The sequence below is a fragment of the Rhipicephalus microplus genome, chromosome 1 (assembly GCF_043290135.1).
Source record: "Rhipicephalus microplus isolate Deutch F79 chromosome 1, USDA_Rmic, whole genome shotgun sequence".
Taxonomy (NCBI): Eukaryota; Metazoa; Arthropoda; class Arachnida; order Ixodida; family Ixodidae; genus Rhipicephalus; species Rhipicephalus microplus.
The window spans coordinates 264,765,173-264,787,943 of NC_134700.1; the positions used below are offsets into that span (position 1 = coordinate 264,765,173).

The window sequence follows — 22,771 nt, forward strand, 5'->3', positions numbered from 1 at the left end:
TTCGCTTTATCGACACCTCAACGGGAGTACAGCCACTGTAACGGCAGCCTTGTAAACAAATGAACATAATCCATCGTAAGATGTTGACTGAAGCGATGAGAGATCGAATGAAGCACTTATGCTCGAATCGTCGCTTTCAGATTGTGTCACTGTTACGTCACATAATGTCATCAACCCTATTACTATTCAGCTAGAATCAGTGGCAGATCCATACCGGGAGTCGGTAGGGGCAATTCCTACCCCCCTCCCCCCCCCTCTCTGTGTCAGCAACTACCCCCCACTCACTTGACAGTTTGTAGTCCACCTCATATCATCAGTTGGAAAAATATAAGTGAAACCCTCAAGAGGAAGGTATATAACAGCTGTACCTTGCCGGTACTTAGCTACGGAGCAGAAACCTGGAGACTTACAAAGAGGGTTCAGCTTAAATTGAGGACGACGCAGCGAGCAATGGAAAGAAAAATGGTAGGTGTAACCTTAAGAGACAAGAAGAGAGCAGAGTGGATTAGGGGACAAACGGGGGTTAAGGATATCATAGTTGAAATAAAGAAGAGGAAATGGACATGGGCCGGGCATGTAGCGCGTAAACAGGATAACCGCTGGTCATTAAGGGTAACTAACTGGATTCCCAGAGAAGGGAAGCGGGTTAGGGGGAGACAGAAGGTTAGGTGGGCAGATGAGATTAAGAAATTTGCGGGTATAAATTGGCAGCAGCAAGCACAGGACCGGGTTAACTGGCGGAACATGGGAGAGGCCTTTGTCCTGCAGTGGACGTAGTCAGGCTGATGATGATGATGATGATGAAGCGAAACCACTGAGAGCCCATATTCTGGCTAAAATACACAGCTTTAATATAGATACCAATAGCGTAGCCCCGGGGCAGAGGGGGAGTTGGTGGATAAAGCCATTTTGCGTACATAAAATATGACTAAACTCTTTCCTCGCCCTCCCCCCCCCCGCCCAAAAAAAAAGAAATAAAAAAAACAATTTCTGGCTATGCTATTGATCTATACACGGAACCAAACAATACCCATTACCGTGCACGTGATGCTTGAGCGATATTTGAGTGCGAATGAAAGTCGTTGAGACGTACACGTGTGGTCCACTGACAGACTCATCACGTTCTACGTAAAAGATTTTTCTTGTGTGCCGTCCACTTTGCCAGGGACAAAACCTACTACATTTGTGCTTGTTCTTGTTTGATTGAACGTGAGGGTAAGATGGAGAGAAAAGATGAATGGAAGGGTAAATCATAGCATAGCCGGAAGTGAGGGCGATGAGGAGTAAAAGAATGGAGGGGGCTGTACTACATCACAAATGAAGGCATTTTCTTTGCTGCCATGTACGCCCAGCAGGCTGCACGTTTGCAACGCCTGTGCCTGTTTGCCCGTGAAGTCCAGCGCCACCGAACCACACCGCACTTCTTAAATCAATCACAATAAGGAGAGCAGCATTTAATTTGTTTTTATACATCAATTCTTCACATAACTTCGTATCCACATCTTTGCCACCACGTAGGGTATCATCTCTTCCATAAATGTCATCTAGTAGTCTGATAGTTTGATCGTTTAGCATTTTCGTTTATTCGATATTGTATTTTAATATGAGTTTTCATCTTCTTCTAGTTTCATAAGTCATTATTGCAAGCATCCGGTCACCCCATTTTTGGTAGATCCCCTTTAGTGGGTGGCAGCCATCAAGAAAAAGATCATCGTCATCAATCACGCACCATTTCACCTTGTGTTAAAATAGGTGTCATCCCTCATAGTGGGTATGCGGCATGATCAATAGGTGAACAAGAACAAAAATCGGTCTCAAACAACAAATTCATTACGCACATAGTTAAAATGATCACAGAAAAACTGGACTACGCTTTCTTGGCCAATCCCCGTGAGTGGGTATGAGCCATCATCCCAGGGAAACAAACAAACAAACAAACTCAACGAATAACCAGTCAACCACTATGAAAGATGACGTCTGACGACAGCAGCATGTCGTCCAGCGATGATGAGGCGTCCAGCCATGGTTCGAGATCCAAGTTCAGCAATAAGCCGTCGAGGTCTGCCACGGCGACATGCCCTTCTCCGACGGAGCTCCTGCAATCCCCGCGCCTCGTGGTGCTCTGCAACACGCTAGCGGTGGGAACTTTCTGCCTCCTCGCCGTGGCACTGCTCATAGCCGCTGTCAACAGACAACAGGCGGCGGTAGCGGAAGTGCCAACGCCGCCCTCGACGCCTCCAAGTGAAGAGGTGGTTGAACGTCGCCAAGCCACCGAGAAACACATGGTGCCCGATCCACCCGTCGTACCTGCCAGTGCGAGGTGACTACGCTTCAACAGCCAAGCGCTGCTGTGGCCAGGGTGTCATGCAGCTATTGAACGTAACGTAGCGGGCCGTAGTTCCCAGCCGTCATAGTGACTCCATTCCGACGATTGCACAATGAAAGGCATAATTCCACACGGGCGGAGCAGTTTCTAAACTTTTCCGTCCGTGATGACTACAGGCAGCGTATGGACTATTCTTCTATAGGATCATTAGGTTAGCAGCAGGGACGGCCCGGTACCCGTTGAAACCCTAATTTATTCTCGGCCCCACAGCATGTAACGTCGCTTGGCAAACCCAACGCGACACAAACGCTTAGCCAGGGACACATCCAGTCGATTTTTTCAGATGGCGAGAGGTCAAGGCGTTTCGAATAAATTGGTCCGTACGTTAATTAGAGCATAGATATTCAGCAGGCAGGCAAAGGGCTGCACGTGCACGACAATAACCGTGATAATATTTGATCGCCTCCAATTTCAAAGGCGTAGAGACCAATACTTCGCGAATGTACGATATAATCAAGTTGTTCGACTGTAGTTACCACAGTTTAGCATTTACGTCTATATTGCGCTGTTATTGTGCGTTGAAACCTGGGCGAGTTTCCAAGTGTTCATCTCCTAGCAAACTGTGCTCCAGGCGGGACACAGTTGAAGAAGGAAAGAAACGAGGCAGACGAGTGTAGACTCGACAGATTTATTGAATATACGTAATCGAGGCTAAATAGGGTCCAGCAGAGGGCACCGTGTCACAGTCAAAGTTTTAACAGTGAACCGTAAAACGCGCACAACACGCGTTTCTTCTCGTTGTTATTTTTTGTATTTTACCAAACTGATAGCTGCTCATCCTGCAGTTACTTTTTATGCGATTTACGACATAAACTGTAAAATTTTTGCTTGCTGTGACAGCTTGACCCTCAGCTTCCATCCACTCTGCCTTGCTGTGCTCGTGCGAGGTAATGACACGGGATACGAGGTAAAACAGACGGTGTTATAGGAAGCCTGCGGGTTATGGTAAAGTGTCGCTTCATTTTCTCGCCCTGCACGTATATATTTTTGCGACTGATATTGTGCACGTAGGAACACCAGTGTTACGTCGGAAGAACTGCTGCAAGCATTGTGCGAGACTTAGCAGTTGTGCCTATAATTAAGCTGCAATCCATGCGGGTATGACAGCACCCTTCCATGAAGAGTAGCGCCTTGTTCGGTGATCGCGAATGGTCTATGTATTGTGATCTCTGTGCAGGTTCCTATGCGTGTATCGAGAGGGCATCGGGCAGGCGGCGCTGGACGTCCGCAGCTTCCCGTACGCGTACTGCCACTACCTGGCGTACTGCTGTTTGAGCGTACTGCCATCGCAGGGTGACCGAGCTGCACTCGACACTTTGTCGCAGCTCGGCACCGCCATGGGAGGGACGCCTTTTTCAGTCTCCGTCATTGTCGGCGGTAAGTGGTCCTCCTTTTCGACCGTTGCGTCCGTTTTGTTCCGAACCTTTCAAAACAAGGCAAGAGCAACTTTTCAACGTGGTTTATTATGAAACGTCTCCGCAGACGTCGTAGTCACGTCGCGGTGTCAAACGAAGCAGCGACACGGTAGGATACTCGATTGCTAATTAGGGCAATATTGATGAGGGGATGTTTTTACTACGTTACATTACACAGATGAGATCTCCTGCTGTTCATCTATACATATACTTTTCCTTGCCAGCAGGCCCAGCACTATATAAAATTAAGAAACGAGAAGCGATTTAGGTATACCAGTAAATCGAGACGAATCCGTTAGTATTACTTTACCCTTTATTACCTTCATTTACCTTGATAACCAGTCGTAGGCAACTGCACCCGATGTATGATCACCCAACATTGTCCGATGCTGGTCAGGACTAGGAAAAATGCACGAAATATGCTAGTAAGTACGGTACCAGAGAGTGGCGGTGTTATCCTAATAAATGTATGTGTTAGGTCAGGTGCAAGCTATAGGTCGACCTTACACAAACTTGCATTGTTTTTTTACGCTTTGCCACTCATAACAGTAGCACATTTAACATTAGTGTCACGTAGAAAGTTACCTAAACATGGTACGCAAGTAAAGGAGGATAATACGGTACGGGTCATGTCTTTTTTTTTCTAGTTCGTAGCACTTTTGCCCCTTCTAAATCCAATGAAGGCACCCCAACACCACGATATGTGTTTAAAAAATTACTGCGTGTTTGTCACGCCTCATTGTTGCCTGTCAATATATCCACTGTTAACCTGTAGTTTGTGGGACGCGCTGTCATTTGAACTGCTAGCGGCAAAAAAAAAGAAAAAAAAAAGAAAACAGAGAGCGAGGAAGAAGAGCAGTACGGTGATAATATACCGTATTTTGCGTACCGTACTTCCTTAACTTGCAAAAAAGACTGTATTGTCGGCTCCCCATCTCCTCGCAGGCTCCCCAGTGGAAGACCCCTACTTGCTAGCATTGCTACTCGACGCAGATAGCGTGCAGCGGCTGGTGGAGCGGTTGGCACTCGTCAGTCGAAAACGGGACGAGAGCGGGACGTCGTCGCTTTTCTCTCGCGTGTATCTTCACTGGAAGAGGCCGCGGCCGCGGTACAAGGCGGCCATCACGCGGCTCGCAGGCGTACTTCGGGCCCAGCTTAAGCCTCACTCGCTGCGTGTCGGTCTGGTGGTGGACGGCGACAGCGATGTGGTCGCGGCGTTCGACTTCCCCAGGTCACTGGCACAGCAGTTTCTTCCTTTCTGAATGTTTGCAACCAATTTGTCACTTGTTTTGTTCACATGCACACTATCAACAGTGCTACCTTTCATGTATAAAGGTGCACATTTTCACACTACCAAACGCCGAAGGGCAGATTCTAACTTATGAGGTGCACGTAACTATATATTTGTGTGTGTGTGCGTGCGTGTGTGTGCGTGTGTGTGTGTGTGTGCGTGCGCACGCGCTCAAATTAATTTTGGAAATATTCTACCAACTAGCTCAACAAAAAGTTATTTTACTATATTTTAAAGCATAGGCGTGCGCAGGATTCCCCGTCAAGGGGCGGGGGGGGGGGGAGGATTTTGTCGTTACACCTTCATTTTCTATTATGTCAGTGTGTCGGGCTGATTTTGACCCCACCCCCTCTTTCCATATTAGCACCCCCACCTCCTACTTTGTCAATGTGTGGGGCTGACTATGCACTGTTGCGACCGGTGTTTCCAGACACCGGAGGTCCGGGATGAAGTTGTCGAGGCAGGAGGAAGAGAGACTTGAAGAGGGTTTATTTACAATATGTACATTGCGAACTCCCTACACGGTGAGCTCTCAAACGTGGCAGGCCTCTACATGTCTCCTAACATAGCGCTACATGGTGCTTGGTTCTACATGGTTCTGCTCGGTTCTGCTCTCGAAAAAAAAGCACACACGAATGAGCCGCGGGGGCTCATTATAAAGGGTCTGTCCTCCCCAGATCCCTAGATCGGGGACCGCGTACAGAGGGCACCGTCCAACCACGGATCACACATTACCCGCGAGGGTGACGAGCACGCACGGTCCACGTGAACGTTCAAAATTGAAGCGTGGTCACTGCACGGCCATGTGGCACGAACGTGGCTCCTCCTCGTCAAGGGGTGTCGCTGGGCGAGGGGTCTGAAGTTGATGACTGCATCCATCGAAAGGGCCGCCGTAAACAAGCTTCAAATGGTCGCCGAACGACTCGTTCAATTAGCGGGACGATTTCCGGCCGCCGCCGCCGCCGTCATCTTCCAAAGAAGAAGCGGCACTTGTGGTCTCCCGAACGGCTCACGGTGTCGCGGCGGCAAGACGCCGCACCCTCCGGCCAGGGGGGAACAATACATGGCGGACACAGGCCGCCAGCCCGTTTGGCGACTAAAAAGGAACATCAAAAGGAGCGCCGCTCCCTCTTCCGCTCTGGCGCCGGTCACAACAGCTCGTCCGCCGGCGGGAGAAGCGACCTGAGGGTGACCAGCTGCACAGGTTGCCCGAAGTGTCGCTGAGTAGTGCTGTCTTCCAGGCCACTGCTGATGACGCTCAGCCAAGGACTCTTTCCCTCTCGCTCCTTGTGGCTCCCCTCTGGGAAAAGCATTCATACACACCACCACAGGCACGGGAGAGCACCCTGCCCGCACTGAGACACGTCGAGTCCGACAAATTATCCAAAAGCAACCTTACTTAAGCGGTATTACCAAACACAAAGCAGCAATCGGGACGTTTCTCTGAGGTTTCACCAAAACTCCTAATCCCGATCCGATAATAATCTTCCCATCAAACTGCTTTCAAGAAAACTAACTGTCAAGTGATGCGCTTACCGTGGCATACCCGAGTGCTTGCGTGAGCAATCCGCCGTAACCCACCAGGTATCATACTCATAAAATAAAGCATTTTACTTCACGCTATCTTTTAGTTCCCGAAATTTAGTGCCGCCAAAGCCAGTCGTCAATTCCTTTTGAGAAGACGAAAGCATAACTGCCGTGCTGCACCTGCATTAGGAACATCTTTATTATATATCCGCAAACGCACATCACAGTGCTCCTGCCTGGATGAGATACCACCTAACCGTTCCCTTGCTGTTGCCACTTTCACAAAGCATACATATAAACTCACGAGCTAGCTTTTCTTACACACCGGACACATGCGAACAAAACATTAAATGAACAACAAAAAAAAGTTTCGCATGAATCCTGAAAAATCTCGCAAGCAATAACTTTGCGTCTCTACGCTCAGTCATAATTAGTTCATAACGTAGCTCCTGCTCATTTACACGTATCTACCATGACGCAGGCTCCTATGCGTGTCGTTTATGCAATCGCACAACGCTTACCTTAGCTAAACGTACAACGCCCAAGAAATGAACAAAACCAAAATTGTGTTACCTAAACACTATTTGGTAGACGAGATTCTTAAAAAACACATTAAAATCCAAAACAACTTAAACAGTCAAAAGCAAATTTCAAAACAAAATAAATCCACTAATGACCATCGTCAAAAGCTCACGGATGTCTACTCCTTTTTGGGACTAACGCGCGGTGTCGCGTCCTGTGGGTCTTTCTAGGCGAACGGGAAATGGAACAATGGCAAAACCCATTCGCTTCGCCTCCGACCCCCGCAAAGCTCTGCGCTGACAACCTGCGTTCTTACTCTCGCTGAGTACCTCGCACTCCCGCAGTCCATCAAACATGCCGTCGATAGAGCGACGAAAGGGTCTGCCTTTCTACCCAACGTGCTTTTTTTTTTTCGTTTTGTCCGGCGGCTCGGACGCATACAAACCAACTCCGGTGCCGATGACAAACGCCTAATTCTGTACGCTCTAATGCGTGTCACTATCCTTCCAATAGATCTATACAACGTATATAGGCTACCAAAATGATAGAGCGCTAACGAAAACAAGGTACAAACGAGTTATTTACAAAATCACAAAAACAAACAAAATGTTCCTTTCAACAGTCCCGAGTCGACGTTTTCCGAGAGGCTAACAGCTGTTCGCAACAACTCTGAGTCGAACTCGCGGTGGTCGCGCCCGGAACGATTTTCTCGAGAAACGGGGTCTACAACACGCGTCAATCGCCCTGCTACCGAACCCCGCGACGTTCCTCGAAGCCGACTTGCTGTCGCTTCCTGCCCCTCGAAAACCACCGACTCTTTTGCCCCGCACCCCGTCCAATGCACCGCGAGAACAACGGAAGGGTCTCTTGCCCTTCGACCACTTACGCACACCATGCGCTTCTCTTTTCTTTGTTCTCTGGCCGCTTGGACGCTTGCGATACGGCAACTTTCTTGAAATTTCGCTCCGCCATTTGAATACATTCCTCAAACGCGTCGCGATTTCTGCCTGCCTGTTTTTACGGCGCTTTCTCCGTTTTGCACGTCTCTTGGTGCCGTCTACGGAGCCTTTCGCCCATCTCTGATGCTCACCAGCACCCACATGCTCATGTGATTTTTCGCGCGGACTGTCTGGATAATTGCCTAGCAATCTCTCCTTCAAACACTGCCGCGTACGATGCGCTTTTCTTTTCCGGCGGTTCGGACGCACACGATACAGACCCGTCAGAGATGACAACGGCACTTTTCTCGCGATTTTACCACGCCGTTTGAAACCCTTACTCAAACGCGTTGTGCTCATCTCGAGCTTTGCCTTATTGTTGCCCTTCGGACGCTTTCTCCCCTGTGCACGCTTCTTTGTGCGGACCTGGGAGCCTTTCGTCCTACTCTGACGTTCTTCATCACCGATATGCTCCTCCGCCATCTCGCGCGCCCAGTCCTGATGATTGCCTATCAGTTCATCGTAAGACCGCGGCCGCGTAGATTGCGCACTTCTGTTCCTTACTCTCCGGCCGCTCAGACGCCTGCGATTTAAGCCAGTCAGAGAAGACAACGGGCCTTTTCTCGCAAATCCGCCACGCCGTTTGAAGGTCCTCGTCAAACGCGCCGCGCTGATCGCGAGCCTTGCCGCGCTTCTGTTTTTCGGACGCTTTCTCCGTTTGGCACATTCCTTGGTGCCAAACCTGGAGCCTTTCGTCCGCCTCTGACGCTCATCAACATGGTCTACAGGGCTGCAAGGTTCGATGGAACACTCTGTTAATCTTAACTTCGTTTCCCCCACCACGGAACCCTCACACCCTGCTGTGACCGCGAGCTCTTTTCCCTCAGAATGGGTTAAAACCTGTTCCATTCCCTTACAGGCACTAGCCTTCTCTTTGGCCTCAAACGGCACCGCCGCTATATCTACAGATATCAGACCCGCAGCACTCTCTTCGGCCCTAAACGGCACCGCTGCTGAAACGCACCGTTCGTGCGGTACATCTGCAAATTTCTGACCTGTAGCCCTCTCTTCGGCCTTAATCGGCACCGCCGCTACGTCGCACCGTTCGTGCACTTCATCTACAGATGTCCGACCTGTAGCCTTCGCTTCGGTCTTAAACGGCACCGCCGCTACATCGCACCGTTCGTGCGCTACATCTATGGATTGACCACTCTGCTGCAATGCCACCAATTCACAATTAAGCCTTTCTATCTCTTCATCTAATTCCTGCATCCTTTTTATATGTTCTTCATGCCTGCGCTCAGCTTCCAATTCCTCCTGGCGCCATCTTTCCTTTCTTTGCGCCCTTTGTACTTCCTCCTCCTGGTCCAATAAGTACATATTCCCGAAGTGCTCGATTTCCTCATTGTCACTATTGCTTTCGAGAATCACTTCGCGGAGTTTAGAAGCAGGCATATCATCATTAAAATCTAGCTCCAGATCCCAACACAGGTTCAGCAGGTTCTCTCTCGTCAATCTCGTAAGATCCATGGCGACTACTTTGCTTTGGCTCAGCTGTGACAAAACACAAACCCACCAGCGCTTCAATTCTGGGTCTAGAGAAATTGAAGCCTGGCAAATCTCACAGCGGAGACCACAAGCTTAAGCACCCAAGTAGCACTACGTGGCCAACATCCCTCTCTACTTTTTCTTGTTAATTTTTCACTCCTGCTTTTTACAACATCCTAAAATTTAACCCGCAACGTACCCTTAGAAATTTTGAAACATTACCCCTTGTTCCTATTGAATCATCTAAGCTTTCCTGCTTTAGCGTACTTGCTCAGATAATCATCCAGTGCTGCCTTGTGCTGAGATAACAACCACAGTGGCCAGGCAGTTGTTGGTTATATCTATCTTTCAACGAATTTAGGCTAAAAGACTCGATATATCTCAAGCACAAAGCCAGGCACTCACCCCATTACGTGCGGTGGTGGTACGCTGCTTCGATCCCGCCGAGTTCCAGGGCTTTCGGCTGGCCTCCGGTACATGTCGCTCTCCGTCGCAGACTCGTATCCCACCGCTGCCAACCAGTTGTTGCGACCGGTGTTTCCAGACACCGGAGGTCCGGGATGAAGTTGTCGAGGCAGGAGGAAGAGAGACTTGAAGAGGGTTTATTTACAATATGTACATTGCGAACTCCCTACACGGTGAGCTCTCAAACGTGGCAGGCCTCTACATGTCTCCTAACATAGCGCTACATGGTGCTTGGTTCTACATGGTTCTGCTCGGTTCTGCTCTCGAAAAAAAAGCACACACGAATGAGCCGCGGGGGCTCATTATAAAGGGTCTGTCCTCCCCAGATCCCTAGATCGGGGACCGCGTACAGAGGGCACCGTCCAACCACGGATCACACATTACCCGCGAGGGTGACGAGCACGCACGGTCCACGTGAACGTTCAAAATTGAAGCGTGGTCACTGCACGGCCATGTGGCACGAACGTGGCTCCTCCTCGTCAAGGGGTGTCGCTGGGCGAGGGGTCTGAAGTTGATGACTGCATCCATCGAAAGGGCCGCCGTAAACAAGCTTCAAATGGTCGCCGAACGACTCGTTCAATTAGCGGGACGATTTCCGGCCGCCGCCGCCGCCGTCATCTTCCAAAGAAGAAGCGGCACTTGTGGTCTCCCGAACGGCTCACGGTGTCGCGGCGGCAAGACGCCGCACCCTCCGGCCAGGGGGGAACAATACATGGCGGACACAGGCCGCCAGCCCGTTTGGCGACTAAAAAGGAACATCAAAAGGAGCGCCGCTCCCTCTTCCGCTCTGGCGCCGGTCACAACAGCACCCCAGGGTGGTGAAATGACGTATAGCATACTCTCGTCTTACCTTAAAATCAAGTTAACGTACAATACAAGGTCATACAAATTCGAGTCGTAGTGGTAACCCCTTTTAGGTCTACCAAGCTGTCATGCGGCGTGATTGTAGTGAATGGTGTTCAATATTTCCAACGCAAATTTAACCCTCAAATGTAAACTACCGTTGATGCGCTGGAGGTAAGCTTTACAGACGAGTCCCTCGAAAGCTGAGCGTAAAATGCGTTTTGCAGCCACTCTGATCGCTTCACTCTCGAGATTGACAAAAGAGAACGGCATGGTGTGAGAGTTCAGCGCACTGCTGTTCGGAAAAAGCAAACAGATGCCTAACGACATTTTCGTTTCCAAATACCCTAGAAGCAAGCAATATTTTGCTATTAAGGATGCTTCCTCTCTGCAGTACTGTCTCCTTGCTATTTAATTTACGCTCTAAAGTGCTTCGTTATAAAAAGACAGAAGTTATCGCTTGCTAGGTGCTTGTGGGTACAGACGCTTTTTTTTCTTTTAAATTTCTTCAACCTGCAGTAGGATATGCCACTGACTTTTTTTTAGGACTCCCGTCATGTTTTGCCGAATCAGTAAGCTCATGCGAACGTTTTTAGATGAATGCTCAGTCTATGGCTCACATGGTGCTTTATTTTCATGGTGTTTTTAATGCATTCCTTTCAAAAGTTGCTCACTCTCGTGGCCAGTCTCAAATAAACGCTGTTTACATTAGCGATTGACGTATGGCCGCCAACCATAAACGAATGCTGTCTTACTTCACAGAAGCGTTGTAAGCTGTAGCTGAAAAACTAAATGTAATCCCGAGTAAAACCCCGAGTCATTAAACAGCTCCATGAAAGAAAGATGCATCATTTCTCACGGCGCCTTCGTAAACTTGCCAAGCTAAGCGGGACTCTAGAAACATTTTAAACGACTGTAATTGTGAGCGATGAAAACTCTGTGAAGTACCGTTCATTAGGGCACAGCCAGACTAAAAAGGTGCGCTAGCGCCTTTCCTGTTTGGCGAAGGTTTGGACTGCTTCACCTGAACGCATTAACCTCTGCGGAGGTGCACCCTTTACAGTGTAGCGGGCTCAGAAAGAAGAGCGCTCGTGAGCCCCGAGAACGAACACTGGCGTCGCTGCGGTCGCGGTGATGTGACGTCACGGCAAGGACTCGCCTCCTCCGCCGGCGCTTGTCGCCTTTTTCTGAGCCCGTCGTGTGCACGCTCTTTAGCGATGCGTTTGGTGATTACTCCCTAATTTCGTGACGCAGATTTCTCAGGATACAAGCTGCAAGGTCTCACAAGTAGTGAAAGTTTTTAAAGTTGTAAGAAGTTTCCATCTTTTAGCTTTGGATAAGCACATATCCCGTCCGCGCGGAAGATTTATTGTGATAGTGGCGATGCAGGAGAAGACGTTCATTGTTTTTATGGCGTACATCACGGAATGGGTGCTAAGAAAATGTGCTAAGTGGTACTAACGTTATTACAACTAGGCATAGACTCCGGGATTAGAACATACCCGATCCGTGGTACCAGAAATGAAATTGGGAAGTTTTCAATTCGCTAAAGACATTGCGCTTTACCGTGCAAGTTACACCTGCATCTGGGAATAATCCGAACGATTTGACAGAACTGCGCCTTCTCCAGGAGGAGACATTACATGAATAGGGCTGTAATAAGCACTCATTTAACATATTCGCAAAAACAAAAAAACAAAAACAACAAAATAATACTGCCACACACACAACGCTTTCAGAAATAATCAGATATTACCGTTTACTGGTGATCATATATGTACAGGTTTCTTCTCAACAGTCGCCAGTGATTGTGTAGTCGTATACCCTGATTCGCGCGAAACCCAGGAGTGTTCTACCACCGTGTCACTAACGCTAATGTGAGCTTCACGTGGGAGGACCGCTGATAGCAATGAATTCAACACAAACGTCAGAAAATCGAAACGAACTCTTTCTATGGCACACTCACCGACGTGGCCCAAGCAGTGGCGTAACCAGCAGATGGCTCAACGGGCCCGTCCGCTGCCACCCAAAATGTTTTCCTATGCAGAGAGATAAATGACCATTTCAAGGGTATGCCCTCCCCCCCGCGAAAAGAATTTCAGCCTATAGGCTTCTGGGCCCAAGAAATAACTGAACAACATTCACTTAGACGAGGCGATGACTGGTCTCGCACGTCATGTTCACCAACAGGTAATCAACTGCAAGGATATTTAACATAAGAGGTGCCTATCTAAACTGGTAGTTAAGAACGTGACCACACCGTTGCTACAATTTTCGCACCTAATTTCAACCGCACTAAACCTCAATAGTTTCGGTCAATTAAAAGTTCAAACTTATTGAGAGATAAACATGAAGCCAAACAAGAGAGATAAGAAGGAGATAAAAAGAGATGAAAAGCAGAGAGGCTAACCAAGCTTGGCTTGGTTCCTATTGAGTGAGCAAGTACACGAGAAAAACACACGACAGCGGCGGCGGTATTCTAGGACGTGCGCACTCCGGTATATGTTGCGAGACTCGATACCGCCCGTGAGCGTATGGCTTGACACACCTGTGAAGGCGCTTTCCATAGATACGTGTATTCCACCAGGACAAACTATTCTAGGGCAGGAGAAGCCCTGATATCTTTTAAAGGAGTCACCCATGCGCATGTGAACCTAATAATGTAAATAGGGCGTCTTCATTCCTTCTCAAAGTGAAATGATATGACTTTGTTGTATCCACACAGAAGTGTGTTCCCGATTTTCCCGCCCGTCAGAATGCGGCTGTCATGACCACCAATGGAATTCATAATTGGGGTTAGCAGCGGGACACAGACCTTTTAACTTATGCATGGCAGTCTGAGCGCATGCATACGCGATTCCTTTTAGTGTGCCGAAGTTGCAGACGCGAAGCGCCTGCATTAATATTCAATTCTCCCCCGTACACAAGCTGTGGTTTCTGCAACGTCGCGCGGTCGTAAGAACCAAGGTTACCAGCATCACTTATCATACATTCTCCACTGCGTTTTCAGACTCTGTCTCCGCGGCGGCCTAATGTTAACAGCGCTTGGCTAATCCGAAAGACGCGGACTCAAGCCCAGCCCTGGCAGTCGCGTTTTCACGGAGACAAAGCGCTTGGGGCCCGGGTGTTGGGCGACTTTCGTGCATGTTTAAGAAACCTCGGGTTATAGAAATAACCCGAGGTCCTTCACTACGGCGTGTCTCATAGCGAACGTGTGCCACTTTGTGACGTTAGATAACGCAAACGAAACCAAACTAAACCTCTTTCAGTCTCCTCGACATGCTGGGCGACCGTGCGCTGCTAGTGGCGCCACAGTCGCGGTCTGCGCCGGACCCGACGCGAGGTGGATACCACAGCACCGAGATAATCTCACGGCATGCAGATCTGGCGCGCCTCAGCAAGAACTACGGCGACCGTGTCTGTCATGGACTTCGTGTGGCCGCTGTGGCTGTGAACGGGTCCGAGGCTGCGGTCGATATTTCTTACGGCAGCACGTGCAACATGAACATCACCAACGTATACAGGTGAATAAACGTGGTAACCTGTGCGACGTGACAAGTGTTTAGCGATAGAATCCACAAGAAATGTGAAGAAAAATGTGTACCCAAGATGAACACACGCACACACACACAGGATATATATATATATATATATATATATATATATATATATATATATATATATATATATATATATATATATATATATATATATATATATATATATATATATATATATATATATATATATATATATATATATACATACATATATATATAAGGGAAAGAAGTGTATACCTAAGGGCTCGTTTTTCCGTGTTTTAACACAATATTAATGAGATATAACAGACAGTGATGCCAAGGAATGTACAGGGGAAGTTATTAGAACCAATCGAATGTAAATAAGAAGAAAGAAAAGTGGATGAAAAAATAACCAGCCATGAGCAGGTTATTTATATCTCATTATATATATATATATATATATATATATATATATATATATATATATATATATATATATATATATATATATATATATATATATATATATATATATATATATATATATATATTCGAAAATTAGGAAGTTACAAGGAGAAAAAATGTAATGAATAAATCTTTATATATATTTGCTCTGACAAGGTGAAATCCAAACTCTTACTAAAACAATTAACAAATCATCCCCGGTGCTAAAAGCAGTTGCACAAAACAAAGTCAACAGAAGGCTGCGATGAAAACTACGTAAAACAGTATACAAATAATCGAAAAGACGATACGCGAAACCCCCACATGCGTTTCTCCACGTATTTCATACGAGCTAATCGAAGAGTGGACCTCAAACTAAAATCCCGACTAAAATGACAAATAGCGCCCTGGTTGTCATTTCTCTTCAAGCCATGCAAACAACAGTAAATAATCGTTTACCAAGAAACATGACACGATTCAACAGAAAAATATAAGCGGATCTCCCTTAGTGAGCGTCATCTGCAATGCCTTTACTTGTATAACGCGCTACTTCCAACACTGCACTCACTTCACCATTTCAACTTGACTGCTTCTTCAACAATGTCATGCATGGTGCTACTATGAAGATGCACCGAAAGACGCGAAGTTTGAATGACCAGCTTGTACATATAGCATCAGATTGCTCCCAATGAGCGCACGCGTTGCACATGTGCTAGCTTGTGCGGACAGAACAGCTGTCAGTTCTGCTTATAATATGTGGTTCGGGCTTTCCTTTTTTTTTTCTTTTTTGCTGAGTCGCCTGTGAAATTTTTCATTCATTTGTCGCATATTTAGGGCTTATTTGCATTTTGCAGCAAATGTTCTATATCTTTGTGTTCATCACGCTTATTTATAACGCGGTTGCTGTTAACCAACAGCGCGTTTGTCGACGACTTTGAGTAATTGTGTGTTAACGATATTGAAGGCGTCTACGAGGACGTAAGCAGTTCATAGTCGGTGAATAAGAAGTGCAGGTCCTATGAGGGGATAAGAGATTGAACATACAAAGCATCAGACATTTACATTGGACTAACGTCGCCAAAATATGAAAAAAAAAATGCTCTTAGAAATGCATCACGTTACGCGTGGAGATTTCAGTGCGATTAAAATTTTCAGCGTGAATTGTTATCAACGTAGCCGATTCACTGCTTCACCCTAGCGTCCTTTGAAGCACAGCCAGGTGACGCATTGTTTTCGGAACGCAGCCGCGGACAGGCGACCGTCGGGGTGACCGCTTTCGGTGATGCAGTCTCCTTCCTGGAGCCACCAAATGCCAGCAATTTCGCGGCTTCCCTCTGCAAGGAGGCCAAGACCGACTGCATCGCCTTCTGGGACCCGGAGAGTGACGACTACGCAGGAACATGCGGAGGCCCGTCTTTCCCGCTCATCAAGGCTGTTGTCGGCATGCCCGTATAGCTTGAAGCCCACTTCGACTTCCCTTACCCTTCTCAGCAGTTGTATACAGTAGCGCAACATTTTCTGCCTTTCTGCGCGAACCCCTTTACGTTGAATCAGAACGATGAAACAATGCAGGACAAGACGAAAGGACACAGACACGGCACCAACGATCACATTTTATTGCGTTTGGGCGTCGATATACAGGGTGTCCCACGTAACTTTGACCAGAGTTTAAAATATGCCGGAACACGTAATCACGACGCGGCCAAATGCATGTTCCTCAAATGCACGTTGCCTGGAGTTAGTCAGACTATCTTTTGGGTACTCAAATATTGTTTAATTAGATATGTCTAATTAACTAACTTTTTCAAGAAACGAAGACAGATAAAAAAATTTCAATGAGAAAGTTGTAGATCGGTTCGCAAAACGTCCGATAAGACAGTTTTGAATAGACCGGTATTAGTGTTTTTCTGCAAATTACAAATGCCCGTGAAATACAAACAAAAATACCACGCGAGAAACCCGCTCGTGCGCCAGGGCGCGCGTTGATTCTAGTGCTCCATAACGTTCCGCGTACGAACGACCATAGCATTTGCCCCATTGCGCTGTCTCGGCAGGGCCGCAACAATAGTGGTGGCTTTACGATGAACGCGTTTTGCTGTCGGCCACAAAAAGGATAACCGCTGTGACTGCTTATCGCTGTCATGAACCGGTGTGAGGGAAGCGTGTCGTTCTTTCTACGTTAAAGCGCTCTTTCTGAGATTAAAAGCGCCCCGCCACGGTGGTCTAGTGGCTAAGGTACTCGGCTGCTGACCCGCAGGTCGCGGGATCAAATCCCGGCTGTGGCGGCTGCATTTACGATGGAGGCGGAAATGTTGTAGGCCCGTGTGCTCAGATTTGGGTGCACGTTCAAGAACCCCAGGTGGTCAAAATTTCCGGAGCCCTCCCCTACGGCGTCTCTCATAATCATATGGTGGTTTTGGGACGTTAAACCCCACAAATCAATCAAATCTAAGATTAAAAGCATGCCACGCATTTGAACCCATTTCGCGCTTCAAAAAGACACAACTGCGAGTGTGTACGATTACTGCGCAAGCTTTCTTTTTTTCCTGTTTTTTTTTATCCGCATTATATCACCACGCATCAGCTACGATATGCTTTACTTACATCGATCGAAATAAAGAGCGATGGCTGCGACACTCGTGTCCACGTCGTGCAAGTCAGACGAAATAGCCAATGTGGTTGCATGCAGGATTTTTGAAAGAAACGTGGGCAAGCAGAAAGCTCATTTTTCGTTGTTTTTGCGCTTCTTTTGTTTAAAAAAAAGACATAAAAGTATGGCGTAGAATGTGAATGAGGAGAACGAAAAAGGTTATGGAAGGAATCTAGGCGCAAAGTGGCTAACGGCTGTGCAACGCGTGATGCCACAGACATTTTTTTTATTATCGTTATAATATTTTTCTTTTTTGAAGAGCTTGCTAGTGTGCGTATGGCCAGATATTCTTGTCAGGTGGCACACGGAGACCATAGTTTTCGTGGTGTAAGCGTAGCAGGTCTTTCGAAAGCGCCGAAGGTAAACGCAAAGTAAACATTCCGACGTATTGAGACATGCTTCGAGGGAGTGTATACTTGGAAAGCTTCGATGGGCCACGAGTGTGGGTACGTTTCGGTTGCGAACGAACGCAGTACTCAGATACGTGAAAGTAGTACGCGCTGCCTGACGTGCCAAAAGCCCTTCAGAAACTTCGAATACGCGGACTTCAATCACAAATAAATGTTGCAGCAACCTCCAGTTTCGACGAGCCACCTTTTAACGTGATCGCCTGAAGCGTCTAGGCACTGTTCATGTTGCACCAGCATGTGTTCCTGAAACTTGTCATAGTTTGTGGGCTTCTACTGTTCACGCTGCACAAACAAGGGCAGCTGCGGAATGCCAGGTGAAGCCGCTGCTCGTATGCCGAGCTTCTGAACAGGGCGCGGGTTCGAATCCCGGCTGTGGCGGCAGCATTTCCGATGGAGGCGGAAATGTTGTAGGCCCGTGTGCTCAGATTTGGGTGCACGTTAAAGAACCCCAGGTGGTCGAAATTTCCGGAGCCCTACACTACGGCGTCTCTCATAATCATATTGGTTTTGGGACGTTAAACCCCACATATCAATCAATCCGAGCTTCTGAAGAAACAGTGATGCAATGGTGCCAGAAAAAAAAAAAAGAGTGTGGTTCGCATTTCAAATAGAAAAGCGAGGTTGAGGACAACAAAGGAAATCGACGTGAATTACAGGTCACGTGGTTGCTTGTGCATTTACCTAAGACGACTGTAAGGCAGAAGCCACAGTATCTTTCTTCTCAATCAATTTATATTGCGTGGTCAAAAGTGTGTTAAACTTAGGCGAAGTCGAAGGGAAGACGATTTCTAAGATAAGATCTAAATGAAACAGAAACACGAGTTCTCAAGTGGCAAAGCATCGTGTGATAGCGTTTCAACCTTTGTACCTCCGAAATGAAATAAAGGTTGGTTGCCGTTCTCTAAATTCATTTACATTTAATGCCGCCTATTATATTTCATGATGTAAATCATTGACATCGTAAGCGGCAATTCCATCGAAGCGATCTTGCGCATCAGCGCCGCATTTAGCCGGTTATTGAACTACAGCACATTTGCGTTGAAGGCGCAAGCAAAAGACAGCCAGTACAAAGAACTGTAGGCATAAACGCGGTTCGGAACTATTTTTCGTTTTGCAAGTATCACTTTCGGAGTGAGGAGCGTTACCGTGGAATCTACTTAGCATAAAACGTTTTTTTTTTCTTTTTTTGCGGCGTTGCGCGAGCTTGCTGTCGTATTGCACGTACCGAGAAAATCTTCCTTGTGTTTCAAGCAAAAACAAAAAACAAAAACAAATCAATTGAAGAGTTTATTGATATGTGGGGTTTAACGTCCCAAAACCACCATATGATTATGAGAGACGCCGTAGTGGAGGTCTCCGAAAATTTCGACCACCTGCGGTTCTTTAACGTGCACCCAAATCTGAGCACGCGGGCCTACAACATTTCCGCCTCCATCGGAAATGCAGCCGCCGCAGCCGGGATTCGAACCCGCGACCTGCGGGTCAGTAGCCGAGTACCTTAGCCACTAGACCACCGCGGCGGGGCAATCAATTGAAGAGTTATCCCACGTAGAACAACAACTTCTTTGCAGCATCGGCTAAGATTGAGGCGTTTACTAGTCTCTTGTCACTATAATCTTTCGCTCAATGATCTGCATAACGAGACGACGAAGCTGGTAGAAGATACTGTACCACAGGGGGGGGGGGGGGGTGCTTTCACTTGGGTATCATGCTTTATGTTCGCGAGAAGCTACATCCGCGCTCTTTCTTTGCCAAACGCGCAGGCTACGACGTATTCGCTTAACAAGAAACACAAGAAAGTTTTGCTTAGAGGGGCGCTGAAGTGAAACAACGAATTGGTTTAAATTGATTGGTCGAATGATTGATTGATTGATTGATTGATTGATTAACGTCTCAGGTGTAACATCCCAAAACCACCATATGATTACGAGAGACGCTGCCGTGGAGTGGTACGGAAATTTCTACCCCCTAGGGTATTTTTTTTAACATGCACCCCAATATGGGCACACGGGCCCTACAGCATTTTCGCCTCCATCGAAAATGCAGCCGCCGCAGGCGGGATTCGATCCCGCCACCTGATTAATAAATTGTACTCTTGGAACTTTGATGCCATTAACTTATATCTATCAAATAATAGAGGAGAAATCGGAGCTCAGAGTTTGATTTTCTAAATTTTGCACCCATATCCACACGCGTGATGTCACGGATATCAAAGTGCATTTTTTCCCTATTCTGGTGAAATCGTCGCAACTAAACTTCCTGAAACTTGGTATGCCAAGCATTTGACCCAATCAGAGGACCATGCTTTTCCTTTTTACTGATCAGGAACTACATAGGAACTATCGAACGCTGTCAAAATGTATGATGTCCCGGCGTTTGGTGCCGGAATTTAAGCGTGGCGTCGTCGCTAGCGTTCGACCGTTTTCTCGCTTAACCGTCGTCTAGCGGCGATCGTGTTGATTTTGTCATTTCGAAAGAGTAATTTACCGATTAAAAATCGTTACTATCTTTAGTGCCCGTTAAAGGCTATTTTTTTCCCCTGGGCGTCAAGCGGCTTGCCTGAACAGAACTTGCCGTCTACGCCATATCATCATACAAATTTCCAAATGATCTGGCACATTTCCCTGAAGCTCCTGCAATACGTGTACGTAAGGGAGGTGCAAAATTAGCAGTGCAGCACACACTCTTACGTGTAACGACCAATCATAATTTTGGGGGATTAATGTGTGCCAAAACCACGATGCGACTGAGGCACGTCGTAGCGTGGGGGGCGGGTGGGGGCGGAAATTTGGACCATCTGGTGCTCTTGAACGTTCACCTAAGTAAAGCCAGCGTTTTCCCTACCCCAAAGACCACCCCGATGGGTTACGTCTAGGAACAACGCAGAAATTATTTTCCAGTATGAACAATCCAGAAACGATTTATGAAACTAAATTTTATAAAACACTTTGTTCTCTTAGACGATACGCGTGACATCACAGTAAGCGGAATTGACACTCTACTGAAGATATACTGGATAAACACTTTGTTACAAACATCACCGTGGCATGCGAGGAGATTAGGGGATGGTACGCTCTGAAACAGAATATAAGGTTCATTTAGTTGCTGACTAGGCCTACACACCATTCTTGCCATACATACTTCTTGTGAGGAAGGTGTATTGTAGCGCTGGAAACGGTTTTTTTTTATTTAGACATTCTTCCGCTTTTTATTCTTTAGCGAGGTCAGAAGACGAGTGAAATTAGGTGCAGTATACGAGACAGTATAAGGCGGTACAGGTCGTACACGTGCGACAGATTACACGAGACGCCACAGCTGTGTGTCCACGGTTACCTACTATGCTTCAGAAATTCAATTAGGCGCGAGCGTGGAGGGCTTAGGGCCGGTACGGTTTGACGAGATAGGGAGAACCAGAGCCGTATGAAGGAATGTACATATACGGTTCTAGGGAAAACCTGTGGCCGGTGGTATTTTGTGAAGGACCACTGCGACAGTAAAGGGACGAGAGGTGGGCGAGAGAGGCAGTGGTCTTTATAAATTTAGCCCCTTCGCTCTGCAGTTGGCGTAGTCAGGCTGCTGCTGCTGCAGCAGATGATGATGATGAACATGACGATGATGAACTTTAGCTCCACAAAAACGCTGAGCTGCCCCACTGAAACACAGAAAACTAGAAAACTGAGTTTTCAATTCCAGCTTACGTTTTTTTTTCCTTTTTGCAAGGAACAGCTTTCGCGTGATACGCACTGCATAGTGCGGGAAGACAGGTATTTCAACATGCGGCTGCAGGATCCCAATAACAAACTTCGTAATGTGGCAGTAAACGGACAACAGCCCATTTTAACGAAGAGGGAGAGAGAAAGAGGGAGAAAAGTCCCGCATGTTCACCTTGCCATCTGCTTTTTCAACAGTGTGTTGCTTTGATAACAATAATATTATCCGAGGATTTATTTCCAAAAACCATGATATTATTTCGAGAAACGCCGTAGTGAAGGGCTGAGGAAATTTGGTCATCTAGTGTTATTTAATGTCTACTGACATCGAACAGTAGACAGGCCTCTCTACCTTTGCGCCTCCATCGAAATACGACCTCCACGGCCGACGGAAACAATATCACCAGTGAGAAAAGCGAAGCCTTTGAAACAGCTCGGGTTGTTTCAAACAATATGCCGTCAATAGCATTGCTGCCGTATTGTTCCCGCTTGGCGCTTCTCTTTCTCTTTTCGGTGGCCTGTGCATTTACTTTACTTGCCGTTTCAGATAATGTGGCTACATATACACACGATCTTCAATGAAACTTTATTGAACGTAATTAAGCGCTTATCCAATCGTCCTGTAATTTTTTACACGAAATGTATTCTGCTGAGTGGTACATTTAGCAGCCCACAAGAACGGAAGAGAGAAAAGAAGGAAATGCCGGAAGGTGTATCAGACGCGCGCGTTCGTTTTCCTAGCCCACAAAATGCCAAACAAATGAAATAGGGTGAAATATGTTTGGAAACTAATCCTCAACCATGCCCCGCCGCGGTGGTCTAGTGGCTAAGGTACTCGGCTGCTGACCCGCAGGGCACGGGTTCAAATCCCGGCTGCAGCGGCTGCATTTCCGATGGAGGCAGAAATGTTGTAGGCTCGTGTGCTCAGATTTGGGTGCACGATAAAGAACCCCAGGTTGTCTAAATTTCCGGAGTCCTCCACTACGGCGTCTCTCATAATCATATAGTGGTTTTGGGACGTTAAACCCCACATATCATCATCATCCTCAACCATGCAACACCGAGAAAATACGAGCATAATTAATGAACAGGTAACGCCGT

The 22,771-nt window shown here is 47.1% G+C and overlaps 1 protein-coding gene across 1 annotated transcript; it reads left to right on the forward strand.

Moving 5' to 3' along the window:
- The first annotated feature begins 1,970 nt into the window (after positions 1 to 1,970).
- On the forward strand, positions 1,971 to 5,063 carry LOC142767269 (uncharacterized). Its single transcript, XM_075868598.1, has 3 exons — positions 1,971 to 2,320; positions 3,564 to 3,763; positions 4,747 to 5,063. The coding sequence occupies exons 1-3, from the start codon at positions 1,971 to 1,973 to the stop codon at positions 5,061 to 5,063; spliced, it is 867 nt and encodes a 288-aa protein (XP_075724713.1).
- The last annotated feature ends 17,708 nt before the right edge of the window (positions 5,064 to 22,771 follow it).